Below are 19,881 nucleotides of genomic sequence, written 5' to 3'. Positions count from 1 at the left end.
CATTGAATACTGGTTGAATACTTTCACACAAATATACAACAAACATGCTCCACTCTAAACAAAAAGAGTAAAACATACTAGGAAACCATGATGGATAACCAAAGAATGACAGGAAGCTGGTTATCTCAGGGACCTGAAAACAGCATGTATATATCATGGAGAATCCAACAGACCTACATAGGTCATTAACTCCCAAAAGCAAAAAGAACGGAAGAGATACTTCCAAGACTTGCTGTCTGACAAAAATAAATCAGAATGTATATATGGAAAGCAATAAATCAAATTGCCAACAAACAGTCTTTGCTAAAATCCAGTAGTATAAAAGGCATATATGCAGATGAACTGAACACTCCTTTTTCAACAATAACTGACGAAATAATTTCCACAAACCACACAAGATCTAATAAACTGGAATTATTGAAAGCATTCTGTTCAGAAAGAAACTTAGCTTTTGCTCTAGATATCCCTCTCATCACAGTATTTGAAGTTTGCAGTTATTTAACATACTTGAATCAGTCAAAATCCAGAGATCTTGACAGACCTGACAGCAAAATTCTTAAAATCTCAGCACCAGTGATAACAGACACACCAACGTACATATCCAGTTTATGCCCCGAGAGACAGTATTTTTCAAATGCTCTGAAAAAGGCTAAATTATTCAAATTCATAAATCTGGAAATACCAATGATCCGTGTAATTACAGACCAATATCAGTACTGTCTGTTCTATCCAAACCACCAGAGAAAACAGATAAACAAACATGTTCTGAAACATATGGAGAGCAATGAACTGCTTCACCCTAACATATCTGGTTTTAAAGAAGGTCGCTCTTTTCATACTGCACTAATTAATCTTGTTGATCAATGGCTTAACAAAGTCAATAACAGCGAATCCTGTGGTGTCCTATTTATTGATTTCAGAAAAGCATTTGACGTTATTGATCATGACCTTATCAGAAAACTACCGTTGTACCGTCTCTCCACTTGTACCTTGAATCTCCTTTATTCGTATCTCACGAACAGCCAACAGTGTGTTATTGGTAATGCATCTTCCTCTCCTTATGAACATTGAAGTATGGAGTTACATAAGTTTCTGTCCTGGGTCCTTTGCTTTTCACACTATACATTAATGATCTTCCCCTTCATATTCAAACATCCTGTGAACTTTTTGCAGATGACACATTACACACGAGCCATAGCTGCAAAAATCAACTTTTGCTGCCTCTGCAGCATAGCGTAAACGACCTAATAGAATGGACTCATAATAACCACATGGCAATCCACCCTCATGAAGCCAAGTTTATGTTAACAACCAGACAAAAATGACAAAGCCTCGCACACAGATTTTCCCCCATTCAAATAGATATCTAAGCCAGTTATAAAGTAGACAACCCCAACGTCCTTGGAAAATCAGTTGACAACAACCTTTCTTAGACACATCATATAACTAACAAGCAGATTTCCAAAAAAATATACCAACTATGAAAAATTAACACTTCCTTGATTACCATTCAAGAAAATTGTTTTTCAGGCCTTTATGCAATCGAATGTTAATTATGCATCAACCCTATGGGATACTGCCAGCGCCAGCACCAGAGAGTCACTTCTCGCCCTCTACAAACGTGCTCTTGAAATTTTTCTAAACAAAATCCCATCCTTGACAAAATCTGACAAGAGAAAGATGAACATTGCACTGCTACACCAAAGACTGACTTGCAATAAAAGAGAACTGATGTAGAAAACAGTGACGGGTCGTGCTCCATACTGCCTGTTGAAGATGTTCCATAATATGAATGAGAACTGAAATCAAACCAAACTAGATGTCACAATTCCCAGAACAGACATGTAAATCCAGCTTTGTCTATTCTGGTTCACGACTCTGGAACTCACTCCCAGTATCCATTAAACACACACACACATAAAGGCACCTGTACAACGCCCTCAGCCTTGAGGGCTGTAAAGATAAACGTGTGTGCACAGACACACACACACACACACACACACACACACACACACGCATACATGCCTACAGACATCATACATACATAGATATATGTATACATACATACATGCATATTGCATGCATACATACATACGTATGTACGTACGTACATACATACATACAATGTGATAAACAGACCAGGTGGTAAGGTGGAGGGGGATGAAATGTGATGGATTAAGTTTGGAGTGATGGATTAAGTTTGGAGTGATGGATTAAGATGAAGTTTAGAGTGATGGATTAAGATGAAGTTTGGAGTGATGGATTAAGTTTGGAGTGATGGATTAAGTTTGGAGGAATTTGGATTAAAGAGGATTAAAGGGGCGAAAAGGATTTAAAAGTATGGAAAGATAAAAAGATCCACACACAGGCCAGGAACATATAGATGCCATTCACAAAGGGTTTTCTATTGCTTTATTTCAATAGTTCCATAGATGAGAGAAGGGAAAAAAGACAGTGCAATGTACAAACTGTTTAATGATAAGCACATAACACAGTTAATACTCAGTGGACTTCAAACTGTCAGGCCGTGAGTGAGGTACTGCACTGTGAGAGCATCACTGGTCAGACTGACCAACACAAGGTGAGAGAGGTACTGTGAGAGCATCACTGGTCAGACTGACCAACACAAGGTGAGTGAGGTACTGTGAGAGCATCACTGGTCAGACTGACCAACACAAGGTGAGTAAGGTACTGCACTGTGAGAGCATCACTGGTCAGACTGACCAACACAAGGTGAGTGAGGTACTGTGAGAGCATCACCGGTCAGACTGACCAACACAAGGTGAGTGAGGTACTGCACTGTGAGAGCATCACTGGTCAGACTGACCAACACAAGGTGAGTGAGGTACTGCACTGTGAGAGCATCACTGGTCAGACTGACCAACACAAGGTGAGAGAGGTACTGCACTGTGAGAGCATCACTGGTCAGACTGACCAACACAAGGTGAGTGAGGTACTGCACTGTGAGAGCATCACCGGTCAGACTGACCAACACAAGGTGAGTGAGGTACTGCACTGTGAGAGCATCACCGGTCAGACTGACCAACACGAGGTGAGTGAGGTACTGCACTGTGAGAGCATCACTGGTCAGACTGACCAACACAAGGTGAGAGAGGTACTGCACTGTGAGAGCATCACTGGTCAGACTGACCAACACAAGGTGAGTGAGGTACTGTGAGAGCATCACCGGTCAGACTGACCAACACAAGGTGAGTGAGGTACTGCACTGTGAGAGCATCACTGGTCAGACTGACCAACACGAGGTGAGTGAGGTACTGCACTGTGAGAGCATCACTGGTCAGACTGACCAACACAAGGTGAGTGAGGTACTGCACTGTGAGAGCATCACTGGTCAGACTGACCAACACAAGGTGAGAGAGTTACCACACTGTGAGAGCATCACTGGTCAGACTGACCAACACAAGGTGAGAGAGGTACTGCACTGTGAGAGCATCACTGGTCAGACTGACCAACACAAGGTGAGTGAGGTACTGCACTGTGAGAGCTGGTCAGACTGACCAACACAAGGTGAGTGAGTTACCGCACTGTGAGAGCTGGTCAGACTGACCAACACAAGGTGAGTGAGTTACCGCACTGTGAGAGCTGGTCAGACTGACCAACACAAGGTGAGAGAGGTACTGCACTGTGAGAGCATCACCGGTCAGACTGACCAACACAAGGTGAGAGAGGTACTGCACTGTGAGAGCTGGTCAGACTGACCAACACAAGGTGAGAGAGGTACTGCACTGTGAGAGCATCACCGGTCAGACTGACCAACACAAGGTGAGTGAGTTACCGCACTGTGAGAGCTGGTCAGACTGACCAACACAAGGTGAGTGAGTTACCGCACTGTGAGAGCTGGTCAGACTGACCAACACAAGGTGAGTGAGGTACTGCACTGTGAGAGCATCACTGGTCAGACTGACCAACACAAGGTGAGTGAGTTAACGCACTGTGAGAGCATCACCGGTCAGACTGACCAACACAAGGTGAGTGAGGTACTGTGAGAGCAGCACTGGTCAGACTGACCAACACAAGGTGAGAGAGGTACTGTGAGAGCATCACTGGTCAGACTGACCAACACAAGGTGAGTGAGGTACTGCACTGTGAGAGCATCACTGGTCAGACTGACCAACACAAGGTGAGTGAGGTACTGCACTGTGAGAGCATCACTGGTCAGACTGACCAACACAAGGTGAGTGAGGTACTGTGAGAGCATCACTGGTCAGACTGACCAACACAAGGTGAGAGAGGTACTGCACTGTGAGAGCATCACTGGTCAGACTGACCAACACAAGGTGAGTGAGGTACTGTGAGAGCATCACTGGTCAGACTGACCAACACAAGGTGAGTGAGGTACTGCACTGTGAGAGCATCACTGGTCAGACTGACCAACACAAGGTGAGAGAGGTACTGCACTGTGAGAGCATCACTGGTCAGACTGACCAACACAAGTGTCGCACTTGTCCTGTGTATTTAAGAGCGCAGATTTCAAATAAAGATTGGTTGATTTGCATGAGTACCCGGTTTGTGGCACGATATCGTTAAGTGTCAACAATGAAAATCTGCTTGGTATCATTTAAATGCCTGATATGTTTTCATCCACACACTGTAATAATATGGACATAGTGTACCATCACACATATGAAATATCACATGTAAATTAAAAGAATGTATCATTATATGTGACGAAGAGATGAAATGACGTCATCTTCAGCGTGGATCAGTGGCCAGCACATGATGGAATGAAATGTAGACGAAACGAACTGATCCAAGTATGCAAAGGCAAAATAAACGTGCTGTCGTGGTGAATGATACATAGGTTTGGTTTTAGAAATGTTTTTAGCATTTGTTTTGAATAGGCTGGTTTTGAATTTTGAAATCGCATCACGCCTGCATTAATACGTTAGTTACATCAGTTGGTCAACTGTTGAATGCAATTTGTACGAAATATGTCGTCTGCTGAGTGTTTGATGTGGTGGTAAGCCGTCGCCATTTTGTTAGCCAGCTGAGTGCTTGGTACACATACATACATACATATATACATGCATGTTGACACATAACAACGTCTGCATGCAGATACATAGGCTACATGCATGCATGCATACATAAACCATGTGTGTTTGTTTCAGGGTTTTTCCGGCGCAGCATCACAAAGACAGCCAGCTACGTGTGTAAGTACGGCGGGAACTGTGAGATGGACATGTGGATGAGGCGCAAGTGCCAGGCCTGCAGACTGCGGCGCTGTCGGGAAGTGGGCATGAAGGAGGAGTGTGAGTCTGCTGCCTGCCTCACACACACACACACACACACACACACACACACACACACCATACACACACACACACACACACACACACACACCACACACACACACACACACACACACACACACACACACACACACCACACACACACACACACACACACACACACACCAAACACACACACACACACACACACACACTCTCTCTCTCTCTCTCTCTCTCTCTCTCTAATCAGCTGCAACAACACTAAACATAGAGGAGCATCATGTCGATTGTGAATAAGTGCAGCTTGAAATTGAGCGAGGACATCAATAAAACTTAACCTGGAAAGACAGACTTTGTAAGGCATGTGGAATTACAGAGGATGAACTGTATTGTCTGAACAAGTGTAGTGCATACTCTGACTTGAGATCTCGTCTACTTGTGACAGTTAATTCCCAGTCTTTGAGCCATTGGCAACACAATAATCCAAACGCCGAGTTCACTGTTGCCACTGAGTTATTTCCTGTCAGAAGTGGCAAAATGTATATATGAGTGCTTTAAAATTCGCAATCCATAACTGTCTTGTGGAATATCCTGTATGAGCTCACAAATTATTGCTTTTACTTTTTGTTTGTTGTGTTCAGTTTTTAAGTGTCCATAATTCCTCTGATGGGTTTAACGACAATTAAATGAGTTCTGAATTCACACACACACACACACACACACACACACACACAAAAAAAAAAAAAGAGAGAGAGAGATAGAGAAGGAGAGAGAGCAGGGCATTACCTCAGCCAGGATGGCTTTTCCAAAAGTTGTAAGATGTGACGTAACTTGTTTAGTGATGACATGAAATAATGACAGTCACCACTTTGGTCATAGCTTCCACAGGTATTTTGAAGAACATCACTATTGATGTGTTTCACTATGTTTCACTGTTGACGTGTTTCACTATGTTTCACTGTTGACATGTTTCTCTGTGCTTCACTGTTGATGTGTTTCACTGTTGATGTGTTTCACTATGTTTCACTGTTGACATGTTTCACTGTTGACATGTTTCACTGTGTTTCACTGTTGACGTGTTTCACTGTTGACATGTTTCACTGTTGACGTGTTTCACTGTTGACGTGTTTCACTGTTGACGTGTTTCACTATGTTTCACTGTTGACGTGTTTCTCTGTGCTTCACTGTTGACATGTTTCACTGTTGACATGTTTCACTGTGTTTCACTGTTGACGTGTTTCACTGTTGACCTGTTTCACTGTGTTTCACTGTTGACCTGTTTCACTGTTGACGTGTTTCACTGTTGACATGTTTCACTGTTGATGTGTTTCACTGTTGACATGTTTCACTGTGTTTCACTGTTGACATGTTTCACTGTTGTCGTGTTTCTCTGTGCTTCACTGTTGACGCATGCGCGAGAGTGTAAGTGTACACAAGTGTCAGTAGAGTTCTGTGCACGTGCGTGTGTGTGTGTGTGTGTGTGTGTGTGTGTGAGGTGGGGGTGCGGGGGGAGGTGGGGTAGAGGATGAGGTATGTGAGTGTATGCATGCCTACACTGTGGGAGCAACAGGATATTGGAACGTATATATATATATATATATATATATATATATATATATATATATATATCTTTGTACATATGTGTGTGGAGATATGGGCATATGTGTGTGCGCTTGTACAAGTAAGTGTTCATCTGTGTGTGTGTGTGTGTGTGTATGTGTGTGTGCCGTGGAAGCTGTGATATGTAGACTAGAAATGAGTGTGTGGAGGAGGGGGGTAGAGGAGGTGCAGGGTAATGTGTGTGGTGTGTGTGTGTGTGTTGGAGCTCATGTACGTTTATATGTATTTGACTGTGCTTTCATATCTCTGAAACTGCATGTTCGGTGCATATCTGTTATTCATGTGTGGGTGTATATGTGAATGTGTGTCTTCATGTTTTACATCTATTTGCTTATTTATCTTTTTTTCTTTTTTTTTTCTTTTTTTTTACATTATAGTTATTATTTATTTATTTATTTATTTGTGTAAGCTTATCTATCATTTATTCACCTTCTTTTTTTCTCCTCAAGGCCTGACTAAGCGCGTTGGGTTACGCTGCTGGTCAGGCAGCTGCTTGGCAGATGTGGTGTAGCGTATATGGATTTGTCCGAACGCAGTGACGCCTCCTTGAGCTACTGAAACTTCACTATTGACCTTTTTCACTGTTGACATGTTTCACTGTTGATGTGTTTCACTGTTGACGTGTTTCACTGTTGTTGTGTTTCTCTGTGCTTCACTGTTGACCTTTTTCACTGTTGACATGTTTCACTGTTGATGTGTTTCACTGTTGACGTGTTTCACTGTTGATGTGTTTCACAATGTTTCACTGTTGACGTGTTTCACTGTTCATGTGTTTCACAATGTTTCACTGTTGACATGTTTCACTATTGATGTGTTTCACAATGTTTCACTGTTGACATGTTTCACTATTGACGTGTTTCACAATGTTTCACTATTGACGTGTTTCACTGTTGATATGTTTCACAATGTTTCACTGTTGATGTGTTTCACTGTTGACGTGTTTCACTGTTGTCGTGTTTCATTGTTGATGTGTTTCACTATTGACGTGTTTCACAATGTTTCACTGTTAACATGTTTCACTATTGACGTGTTTCACTGTTGATGTGTTTCACTATTGACGTGTTTCACAATGTTTCACTGTTGACGTGTTTCACTGTTGATGTGTTTCACTGTTGATGTGTTTCACAATGTTTCACTGGTTGACCGTGTTTCACTGTTGACGTGTTTCACTGTTCACGTGTTTGACTATTGACGGGTTTCCACAATGTTTCACAGTTGATTCAATGTTTCACTATTGACGTGTTTCACTGTTGATGTGTTTCACTATTGACGTGTTTCACAATGTTTCACTGTTGACGTGTTTCACTGTTGATGTGTTTCACTGTTGATGTGTTTCACAATGTTTCACTGTTGACGTGTTTCACTGTTGACGTGTTTCACTGTTCACGTGTTTGACTATTGACGTGTTTCACAATGTTTCACTGTTGACGTGTTTCACTGTTGACGTGTTTCACAATGGTTCACTGTTGACGTGTTTCACTGTTGACGTGTTTCACAATGTTTCACTGTTGACGTGTTTCACAATGTTTCACTGTTGACGTGTTTCGCTATTGACGTGGTTCACAGTGTTTCACTGTTGACGTGTTTCACTGTTGATGTGTTTCACTGTTGATGTGTTTCACTGTTGACGTGTTTCAATGTTGTCGTGTTTCACTATTGATGTGTTTCACAATGTTTCATTCTTGATGTTTCACAATATTTCACTGTTGATGTGTTTCACTGTTGTCATGTTTCACTGTTGACGTGTTTCACTGTTGTCGTGTTTCACTGTTGATGTGTTTCACTGTTGACGTGTTTCTCTGTGTTTCACTGTTGACGTGTTTCACAATGTTTCACTGTTGACGTGTTTCACTGTTGATGTGTTTGACAGTGTTTCACTGTTGACGTGTTTCACTGTTGACGTGTTTCACTGTGCTTCACTGTTGACGTGTTTCACTGTTGACATGTTTCTCTGTGCTTCACTGTTGACGTGTTTCACTCTTGACATGTTTCACTATCGATGTGTTTCACTGTTGACATGTTTCTCTGTGCTTCACTGTTGACGTGCTTCACTGTTGACGTGTTTCATTGTTGACGTGTTTCACTATTGATGTGTTTCACAATGTTTCACTGTTGACATGTTTCACTGTTGACGTGTTTCACTATGTTTCACTGTTGACATGTTTCACTGTTGACATGTTTCGCTGTTGACGTGTTTCACAATGTTTCACTGTTGACGTGTTTCACAATGTTTCACTGTTGATGTGCTTCACTGTTGACGTGTTTCACTGTTGACGTGTTTCACTGTTGACGTGTTTCACAATGTTTCACTGTTGACGTGTTTCACTATTAACGTGTTTCACTATGTTTCACTGTTGTTGTGTTTCACTGTTGACGTGTTTCACTGTTGATGTGATGAGTGCAGCAGTGTGTGTTGCCTGGGTCTGCTGTCAGAGGACCAGTGAAAGGCGTGGGACGTGTGTCATTGTTTCTCTATTGATGTATGTCACTGTGTTTCTCTATTGACTTGTGTTACTGTGTTTCTCTATTGACGTGTTTCTTTGTTAACACGTTTCACTGTGTTTCACTATTGACGCATTTCACTTTGCGTCCCCCCAGGTCTGCTGTCGGAGGACCAGTGTAAGGCACGGGACGCCCGACGCAAGTCAAAGCAGAAGACATCAGTGAAGCGGGAGGTGGTGGCCAGTCCTGACAGCAACGAGAGTGTGGAGCCACCGCCAAGTGTGGAGCCCCCCTCCACCAAGCTGACCCGCACCCTCTCCACCCTCTCCACTGCCTCCTCCCTCAGCTCACCGCCCCCCTATGGAGGAGACTCCAGTGAGGAGAACCCACTGGGTCACATGCCGCAGAGACACCAGGACGTGGTCAAGACTCTGATGATCCTGCAGGAGAAGTTTGAGTTTCCTGACGAACAGGAAGTGCAACAGGCCACGGTGAGGGGTGTGGGGGGTTGGAGGGGGATTGTGTGTGATGGGGGGAGTGTTTGGAGATTGTGTGTGTGGTGGAGGGGGGCGTGTGATGGGAGATTGTGTGTGTAGTGGAGGGGGGAGTGTGTTGGGAGATTGTGTGTGTGGTGGAGGGGGGAGTGTGTTGGGAGATTGTGTGTGTGGTGGAGGGGGGAGTGTGTTGGGAGATTGTGTGTGTGGTGGAGGGGGGAGTGTGTTGGGAGATTGTGTGTGTAGTGGAAGGGGGCGTTTGTGGGGAGATTGTGTGTGTGTTGGAGTGTGTTGAGAGATTGACATGACGCATTGTGATGCCAGTCTCTCGGTCTCCTCCCCCATCACCCCACCCTCACCCCCACAGGAGGACATTTCACCAGACGGAAGCAGCAAGGAGGTGTCTGCCGACAGCTTTCTGAATGCCATGGCTCAGATGACAGTGCTGATCACACAGCTCATCGTGGAGTTTGCCAAGTGTCTGCAGGGATTCACCGAACTGGACAAGGACGACCAGATCATCCTGCTCAAGGTAGGCTGCTATGGACTCCGGGGGCACTAGCTGCAGGACACAGCTGTTGTGAGTGTGGAGGGGATGTTCCTGTTTATGTCTTCACTGTGTCAGGTGGGCCACTTACCATGGTCACTGACACCATCTGCTGAAGATGTACACAGATGTACTCTGAGAAACTGACAATGACATGATGATGTGAAGTAGTTTTAGTACACAGATGTACTCTGAGAAAGTGACAATAACATGATGATGTGAAGTAGTTTTAGTACACAGATGTACTCTGAGAAAGTGACAATAACATGATGATGTGAAGTAGTTTTAGTACACAGATGTACTCTGAGAAAGTGACAATAACATGATGATGTGAAGTAGTTTTAGTACACAGATGTACTCTGAGAAAGTGTTGGTTTTACTGCTTGTTGTTTTGCTGTCTGTAAAGGACATTTGGTGGTTTTCATGTCCACATGATGCTGACACACACTGTAATGTCCATTGTCCATATGATGCTGACAGACACACTGTAAAATCCATTGTCCATGTGATGCTGACTGATACACTGTAATGTCCATTGTCCATGTGATGTGATGCTGGCTGACTGACACACTATGTCCATTGTCCATGTGATGCTGACTGACACACACTGTAATGTCCATTGTCCATGTGATGCTGACACACACTGTAATGTCCATTGTCTATGTGATGCTGACACACACTGTAATGTCCATTGTCCATGTGATGCTGACTGACACACTATGTCCATTGTCCATGTGATGCTGACAGACACACACTGTAATGTCCATTGTCCATGTGATGCTGACTGACACACTGTAATGTCCATTGTCCATGTGATGCTGACTGACACACACTGTAATGTCCATTGTCCACATGATGCTGACACACACTGTAATGTCCATTGTCCATATGATGCTGACAGACACACTGTAAAATCCATTGTCCATGTGATGCTGACTGACACACTGTAATGTCCATTGTCCATGTGATGCTGACTGATACACTGTAATGTCCATTGTCCATGTGATGTGATGCTGGCTGACTGACACACTATGTCCATTGTCCATGTGATGCTGACTGACACACACTGTAATGTCCATTGTCCATGTGATGCTGACACACACTGTAATGTCCATTGTCCATGTGATGCTGACACACACTGTAATGTCCATTGTCCATGTGATGCTGACTGACACACTGTAATGTCCATTGTCCATGTGATGCTGACTGATACACTGTAATGTCCATTGTCCATGTGATGTGATGCTGGCTGACTTGACACACTATGTCCATTGTCCATGTGATGCTGACTGACACACACTGTAATGTCCATTGTCCATGTGATGCTGACTGACACACTATGTCCATTGTCCATGTGATGTGATGCTGGCTGACTGACACACTATGTCCATTGTCTATGTGATGCTGACACACACTATGTCCATTGTCCATGTGATGCTGACTGACACACTGTAATGTCCATTGTCCATGTGATGCTGACACACACTGTAATGTCCATTGTCCATGTGATGCTGACTGGCACACTCTAATGTCCATTGTCCATGTGATGCTGACTGACACACTATGTCCATTGTCCATGTGATGCTGACACACACTGTAATGTCCATTGTCTATGTGATGCTGACTGACAGACACACTGTAATGTCCATTGTCCATATGATGCTGACTGACACACTGTAAAATCCATTGTCCATGTGATGCTGACTGACACACACTGTAATGTCCATTGTCCATGTGATGTGATGCTGGCTGACTGACACACTATGTCCATTGTCCATGTGATGCTGACTGACACACTATGTCCATTGTCCATGTGATGCTGACTGACACACACTGTAATGTCCATTGTCCATGTGATGCTGACACACACTGTAATGTCCATTGTCTATGTGATGCTGACTGACAGACACACTGTAATGTCCATTGTCCATATGATGCTGACTGACACACTGTAAAATCCATTGTCCATGTGATGTGATGCTGGCTGACTGACACACTATGTCCATTGTCCATGTGATGCTGACTGACACACTATGTCCATTGTCCATGTGATGCTGACTGACACACACTGTAATGTCCATTGTCCATGTGATGCTGACTGACACACTATGTCCATTGTCCATGTGATGTGATGCTGGCTGACTGACACACTATGTCCATTGTCCATGTGATGCTGACTGACACACACTGTAATGTCCATTGTCTATGTGATGCTGACTGACACACACTGTAATGTCCATTGTCCATATGATGCTGACTGACACACTGTAAAATCCATTGTCCATGTGATGCTGACTGACACACTATGTCCATTGTCCATGTGATGCTGACACACACTGTAATGTCCATTGTCTATGTGATGCTGACTGACAGACACACTGTAATGTCCATTGTCCATATGATGCTGACTGACACACTGTAAAATCCATTGTCCATGTGATGCTGACTGACACACTGTAAAATCCATTGTCCATGTGATGTGATGCTGGCTGACTGACACACTATGTCCATTGTCCATGTGATGCTGACTGACACACTATGTCCATTGTCCATGTGATGCTGACTGACACACACTGTAATGTCCATTGTCCATGTGATGCTGACTGGCACACTCTAATGTCCATTGTCCATGTGATGCTGACAGACTATGTCCATTGTCCATGTGATGCTGACACACACTGTAATGTCCATTGTCTATGTGATGCTGACACACACTGTAATGTCCATTGTCCATGTGATGCTGACACACACTGTAATGTCCATTGTCCATGTGATGCTGACACACACTGTAATGTCCATTGTCCATGTGATGCTGACTGACACACTGTAATGTCCATTGTCCATGTGATGCTGACACACACTGTAATGTCCATTGTCCATGTGATGCTGACTGACACACTGTAATGTCCATTGTCCATGTGATGCTGACTGACACACACTGACTGACACATGGATTGTGTCTTCTGCCAGGCGGCGTCCACAGAAGTGATGGCAATCCGTGCAGCGCGTTGTTACGACATGGACACCAAGGCCATCGTGTTCGCCAACGGTCAGCCGTGCACACTGGACAACATGCTGGCCACTGGGCTGGGCAAGTACGCTGAACTGGTGTACGAGTTCTGTCACAACATGGCAGTGATGCAGACCGACAACGCTGAGTATGCTCTGCTCACTGCCATCTCCATCTTCTCTGGTCAGTGGCCTGTGGCAGGGTGTGGGGTGTGTGTAGGTGCCTGTGTCTGTTCGCCTCCACTTTATTGTCTTAAAACATTCAAAATGATAACAGATGGGAAAAAAGGAAAATGTGTGTGTGTGTGCGTGTGTGTGTGTGTGTGTGTGTGCATAGAGTGATGTGTTTATGGTCAGCTGCAGTCAGTCTACACACTGTGCATGTGTGTGTGTGGGCAGACTAAATTGAGTGATGTGTGTGGACAGACTGTATAGAGTGACTACATAGAGTGATGTGTGTGGACAGACTGTATAGAGTGACTACATAGAGTGATGTGTGTGGACAGACTGTATAAAGTGACTACATAGAGTGATGTGTGTGGACAGACTGTATAGAGTGACTACATAGAGTGATGTGTGTGGACAGACTGTATAGAGTGACTGCATAGAGTGATGTGTGTGGACAGACTGTATAGAGTGACTACATAGAGTGATGTGTGTATAGAGTGACTACATAGAGTGATGTGTGTGGACAGACTGTATAGAGTGACTACATAGAGTGATGTGTGTGGACAGACTGTATAGAGTGACTGCATAGAGTGATGTGTGTGGACAGACTGTATAGAGTGACTACATAGAGTGATGTGTGTATAGAGTGACTACATAGAGTGATGTGTGTGGACAGACTGTATAGAGTGACTACATAGAGTGATGTGTGTGGACAGACTGTATAGAGTGACTACATAGAGTGATGTGTGTGGACAGACTGTATAGAGTGACTACATAGAGTGATGTGTGTGGACAGACTGTACAGAGTGACTACATAGAGTGATGTGTGTATAGAGTGACTACATAGAGTGATGTGTGTGGACAGACTGTATAGAGTGACTACATAGAGTGATGTGTGTGGACAGACTGTACAGAGTGACTACATAGAGTGATGTGTGTGGACAGACTGTATAGAGTGACTACATAGAGTGATGTGTGTGGACAGACTGTATAGAGTGACTACATAGAGTGATGTGTGTATAGAGTGACTACATAGAGTGATGTGTGTGGACAGACTGTATAGAGTGACTACATAGAGTGATGTGTGTATAGAGTGACTACATAGAGTGATGTGTGTGGACAGACTGTATAGAGTGACTACATAGAGTGATGTGTGTATAAAGTGACTACATAGAGTGATGTGTGTGGACAGACTGTATAGAGTGACTACATAGAGTGATGTGTGTGGACAGACTGTATAGAGTGACTACATAGAGTGATGTGTGTGGACAGACTGTATAGAGTGACTACATAGAGTGATGTGTGTGGACAGAACGCCCAGGGCTAAAGGACAAGGAGAGGATAGAACAGCTGCAGTCAGTGTATGTGGACACCCTGCAGTCGTACGAGGTGGCCAAGCGGCGTCGAGGGGGCAGTGCCCTGGCCAAGTTCCTGACGCGGCTGTCAGACCTGCGAACCATTTCTCTGGAACACTCGTCCCTCCTGTTGGACCTGCAGAAAGTGGGCTCCACCTTCCCCTCCCTCATGAAGGAGATGTTCATTCTGCCGCCAGAGGGCTGCTAGCCCACTCCGCCCCCCTCCCGCCACCACCTCCTCTGTTGCCTTGCTGATGATGTCATGAAGTACATCTGTTTGTTGCTGGCCTTGGCATCAAGACATTCTTCAGGTGTGTGTCTGGATTATCAGACATTGTTCTACAGGAGTGTCTGGATTATCAGACATTGTTCTTCAGGTGTCTGGATTATCAGACATTGTTCTACAGGAGTGTGTCTGGATTATCAGACATTGTTCTACAGGTGTGTGTCTGGATTATCAGACATTGTTCTACAGGAGTGTCTGGATTATCAGACATTGTTCTACAGGAGTGTGTGGATTATCAGACATTGTTCAGGTGTGTGTCTGGATTATCAGACATTGTTCTTCAGGTGTGTGTGGATTATCAGACATTGTTCTACAGGTGTCTGGATTATCAGACATTGTTCTTCAGGTGTGTCTGGATTATCAGACATTGTTCTACAGGTGTCTGGATTATCAGACATTGTTCTTCAGGTGTGTTTCTGGATTATCAGACATTGTTCTACAGGTGTGTGGATTATCAGACATTGTTCTTCAGGTGTGTTTCTGGATTATCAGACATTGTTCTTCAGGTGTGTGGATTATCAGACATTGTTCTTCAGATGTGTGTGTGGATTATCACTCATTGTTTGTCATGTGTGTGTGGATTATCACTCATTGTTTGTCATGTGTGTGTGGATTATCACACACTGTTCTGCAGGTCTGTGTGGATTATCACACACTGTTCTTCAGGTCTGTGTGGATTATCACACACTGTTCTTCAGGTGTGTGTGGATTGTGTGCTTGGACATCACTGCTCTCTCCACAACATCCAAGGCGACCTTCCACGGTGCTGGATGGACTCCACAGGATAGTTACCTCCTTCAGTAAGATCCTGACTGTCTGTCTGTCTGGTAGTCAGTAAGTCCTGACTGCTGTCTGTCTGGTAGTCAGTAAGTCCTGACTGCTGTCTGTCTGATGGTCAGTAAGTCCTGACTGCTGTCTGTCTGATGGTCAGTAAGTCCTGACTGCTGTCTGATGGTCAGTAAGTCCTGACTGCTGTCTGTCTGATGGTCAGTAAGTCCTGACTGCTGTCTGTCTGATGGTCAGTAAGTCCTGACTGCTGTCTGTCTACTGGTCAGTAAGTCCTGACTGCTGTCTGTCTGCTGGTCAGTAAGTCCTGACTGCTGTCTGTCTGCTGGTCAGTAAGTCCTGACTGCTGTCTGTCTGCTGGTCAGTAAGTCCTGACTGCTGTCTGTCTGATGGTCAGTAAGTCCTGACTGCTGTCTGTCTACTGGTCAGTAAGTCCTGACTGCTGTCTGTCTGCTGGTCAGTAAGTCCTGACTGCTGTCTGTCTACTGGTCAGTAAGTCATGACTGCTGTCTGTCTGCTGGTCAGTAAGTCCTGACTGCTGTCTGTCTGATGGTCAGTAAGTTCTGACTGCTGTCTGTCTGCTGGTCAGTAAGTCCTGACTGCTGTCTACTGGTCAGTAAGTCATGACTGCTGTCTGTCTGCTGGTCAGTAAGTCCTGACTGCTGTCTGTCTGATGGTCAGTAAGTCCTGACTGCTGTCTGTCTGATGGTCAGTAAGTCATGACTGCTGTCTGTCTGCTGGTCAGTAAGTCCTGACTGACTGTCTGTCTGCTGGTCAGTAAGTCCTGACTGACTGCTGTCTGTCTGCTGGTCAGTAAGTCCTGACTGCTGTCTGTCTGATGGTCAGTAAGTCCTGACTGCTGTCTGTCTGCTGGTCAGTAAGTCCTGACTGCTGTCTGTCTGCTGGTCAGTAAGTCCTGACTGCTGTCTGTCTGATGGTCAGTAAGTCCTGACTGCTGTCTGTCTGATGGTCAGTAAGTCCTGACTGCTGTCTGTCTGTCTGCTGGTCAGTAAGTCCTGACTGCTGTCTGTCTGATGGTCAGTAAGTCCTGACTGCTGTCTGTCTGATGGTCAGTAAGTCCTGACTGCTGTCTGTCTGATGGTCAGTAAGTCCTGACTGCTGTCTGTCTACTGGTCAGTAAGTCCTGACTGCTGTCTGTCTGCTGGTCAGTAAGTCCTGACTGCTGTCTGTCTACTGGTCAGTAAGTCCTGACTGCTGTCTACTGGTCAGTAAGTCCTGACTGCTGTCTGTCTACTGGTCAGTAAGTCCTGACTGCTGTCTGTCTACTGGTCAGTAAGTCCTGACTGCTGTCTACTGGTCAGTAAGTCCTGACTGCTGTCTGTCTGATGGTCAGTAAGTCCTGACTGCTGTCTGTCTACTGGTCAGTAAGTCCTGACTGCTGTCTGTCTACTGGTCAGTAAGTCCTGACTGCTGTCTGTCTGATGGTCAGTAAGTCCTGACTGCTGTCTGTCTGCTGGTCAGTAAGTCCTGACTGCTGTCTGTCTGATGGTCAATAAGTCCTGACTGACTGTCTGTCTGTCTGCTGGTCAGTAAGTCCTGACTGCTGTCTGTCTGATGGTCAGTAAGTCCTGACTGCTGTCTGTCTGTCTGCTGGTCAGTAAGTCCTGACTGACTGTCTGTCTGTCTGCTGGTCAGTAAGTCCTGACTGCTGTCTGTCTGCTGGTCAGTAAGTCCTGACTGCTGTCTGTCTGCTGGTCAGTAAGTCCTGACTGCTGTCTGTCTGCTGGTCAGTAAGTCCTGACTGCTGTCTGTCTGCTGGTCAGTAAGTCCTGACTGCTGTCTGTCTGATGGTCAGTAAGTCCTGACTGCTGTCTGTCTGCTGGTCAGTAAGTCCTGACTGCTGTCTGTCTACTGGTCAGTAAGTCCTGACTGACTGTCTGTCTGATGGTCAGTAAGTCCTGACTGCTGTCTGTCTGCTGGTCAGTAAGTCCTGACTGCTGTCTGTCTGACTGGTCAGTAAGTCCTGACTGACTGTCTGTCTGATGGTCAGTAAGTCCTGACTGCTGTCTGTCTGCTGGTCAGTAAGTCCTGACTGACTGACTGTCTGTCTGTCTGCTGGTCAGTAAGTCCTGACTGCTGTCTGTCTGATGGTCAGTAAGTCCTGACTGACTGCTGTCTGTCCGCTGGTCAGTAAGTCCTGACTGCTGTCTGTCTGATGGTCAGTAAGTCCTGACTGCTGTCTGTCTGCTGGTCAGTAAGTCCTGACTGCTGTCTGTCTACTGGTCAGTAAGTCCTGACTGACTGTCTGTCTGATGGTCAGTAAGTCCTGACTGCTGTCTGTCTACTGGTCAGTAAGTCCTGACTGACTGTCTGTCTGCTGGTCAGTAAGTCCTGACTGCTGTCTGTCTGCTGGTCAGTAAGTCCTGACTGCTGTCTGTCTGCTGGTCAGTAAGTCCTGACTGACTGTCTGTCTGTCTGCTGGTCAGTAAGTCCTGACTGTCTGTCTGTCTGCTGGTCAGTAAGTCCTGACTACTGTCTGTCTGCTGGTCAGTAAGTCCTGACTGCTGTCTACTGGAAGTTATGGATGGTGTGAAGCCATCTCCATCACACTGTCCAGATGTGAAGTCTAAAGTTAGTGGAGTGTGAAGGCCATCTGTCACACTGACTTCACCCTGTATAGAGCTACATGTTGTGAAGGCCATCTGTCACATTGTGGGGTGGGGTGGGGGTGTGTGTGCTGTCAGCAATCCACAACACGGACTGCAGGGTGTGTGCTGTCAACAATCCACGACACAGACTGTGAGTGCTGTCAGCAGTCCACAACACGGACTGCAGGGTGTGTGCTGTCAACAATCCACGACACAGACTGTGTGTGCTGTCAGCAGTCCATGACACGGACTGCAGGGTGTGTGCTGTCAACAATCCATGTGCTGTCAGCAATCCACGACACAGACTGCAGGATGGGTGTGCTGTCAGCAATCCACGACACAGACTGTGTGTGCTGTCAACAATCCACGACACAGACTGCAGGATAGGTGTGCTGTCAGCAATCCATGACACAGACTGTGTGTGCTGTCAACAATCCACGACACAGACTGTGTGCTGTCAACAATCCACGACACAGACTGCAAGGTGTGTGCTCTCAACAATCCACGACACAGACTGTGTGCTGTCAACAATCCACAACACAGACTGCAAGGTGTGTGCTCTCAACAATCCATGACACAGACTGTGTGCTGTCAACAATCCACGACACAGACTGTGTGCTGTCAACAATCCACGACACAGACTGTGTGCTGTCAACAATCCACGACACAGACTGCAAGGTGTGTGCTGTCAACAATCCACGACACAGACTGCAAGGTGTGTGCTCTCAACAATCCACGACACAGACTGTGTGCTGTCAACAATCCACGACACAGACTGCAAGGTGTGTGCTCTCAACAATCCACGACACAGACTGCAAGGTGTGTGCTCTCAACAATCCATGACACAGACTGCAAGGTGTGTGCTGTCAACAATCCACGACACAGACTGTGTGCTGTCAACAATCCACGACACAGACTGCAAGGTGTGTGCTCTCAACAATCCACGACACAGACTGTGTGCTGTCAACAATCCACGACACAGACTGTGTGCTGTCAGCAATCCACGACACAGACTGCAAGGTGTGTGCTGTCAACAATCCACGACATGGACTGCAAAGTGTATGCTGTCAACAATCCACGACACAGACTGTGTGCTGTCAACAATTCACGACACAGACTGTGTGCTGTCAGCAATCCATGACACAGACTGCAGGGTGGGTGCTGGCAGTGGGGTATTGTCACTGTCCAACAGATGATGGAACACAGTGGGGGTGTGGAACAAAGGGAACTAACTCAACATCCTGACAGTGTGGCCCCTTGACATTTGATGACATGTGGACAGTGTGGCACCTTGACATTTGATGATGACATGT

The 19,881-nt window shown here is 45.3% G+C and overlaps 1 protein-coding gene across 1 annotated transcript in view; it reads left to right on the top strand.

Moving 5' to 3' along the window:
- Positions 1 to 16,112, top strand: part of LOC143279576 (ecdysone receptor-like) — a 119,181-nt gene extending 103,069 nt beyond the window's left edge. Inside the window, exons 5-9 of the mRNA XM_076583660.1 lie at positions 5,133 to 5,273; positions 9,471 to 9,805; positions 10,176 to 10,340; positions 13,326 to 13,548; positions 14,845 to 16,112. Coding sequence (XP_076439775.1) covers positions 5,133 to 5,273; positions 9,471 to 9,805; positions 10,176 to 10,340; positions 13,326 to 13,548; positions 14,845 to 15,095 — 1,115 coding nt within the window. The 3' untranslated portion in view covers positions 15,096 to 16,112. The remainder of the gene's footprint in view (positions 1 to 5,132; positions 5,274 to 9,470; positions 9,806 to 10,175; positions 10,341 to 13,325; positions 13,549 to 14,844) is intronic.
- The last annotated feature ends 3,769 nt before the right edge of the window (positions 16,113 to 19,881 follow it).

This window comes from Babylonia areolata, chromosome 2, assembly GCF_041734735.1.
Source record: "Babylonia areolata isolate BAREFJ2019XMU chromosome 2, ASM4173473v1, whole genome shotgun sequence".
Lineage (NCBI taxonomy): Eukaryota > Metazoa > Mollusca > Gastropoda > Neogastropoda > Buccinidae > Babylonia > Babylonia areolata.
This window is presented reverse-complemented; position numbering and strand designations above follow the sequence as displayed.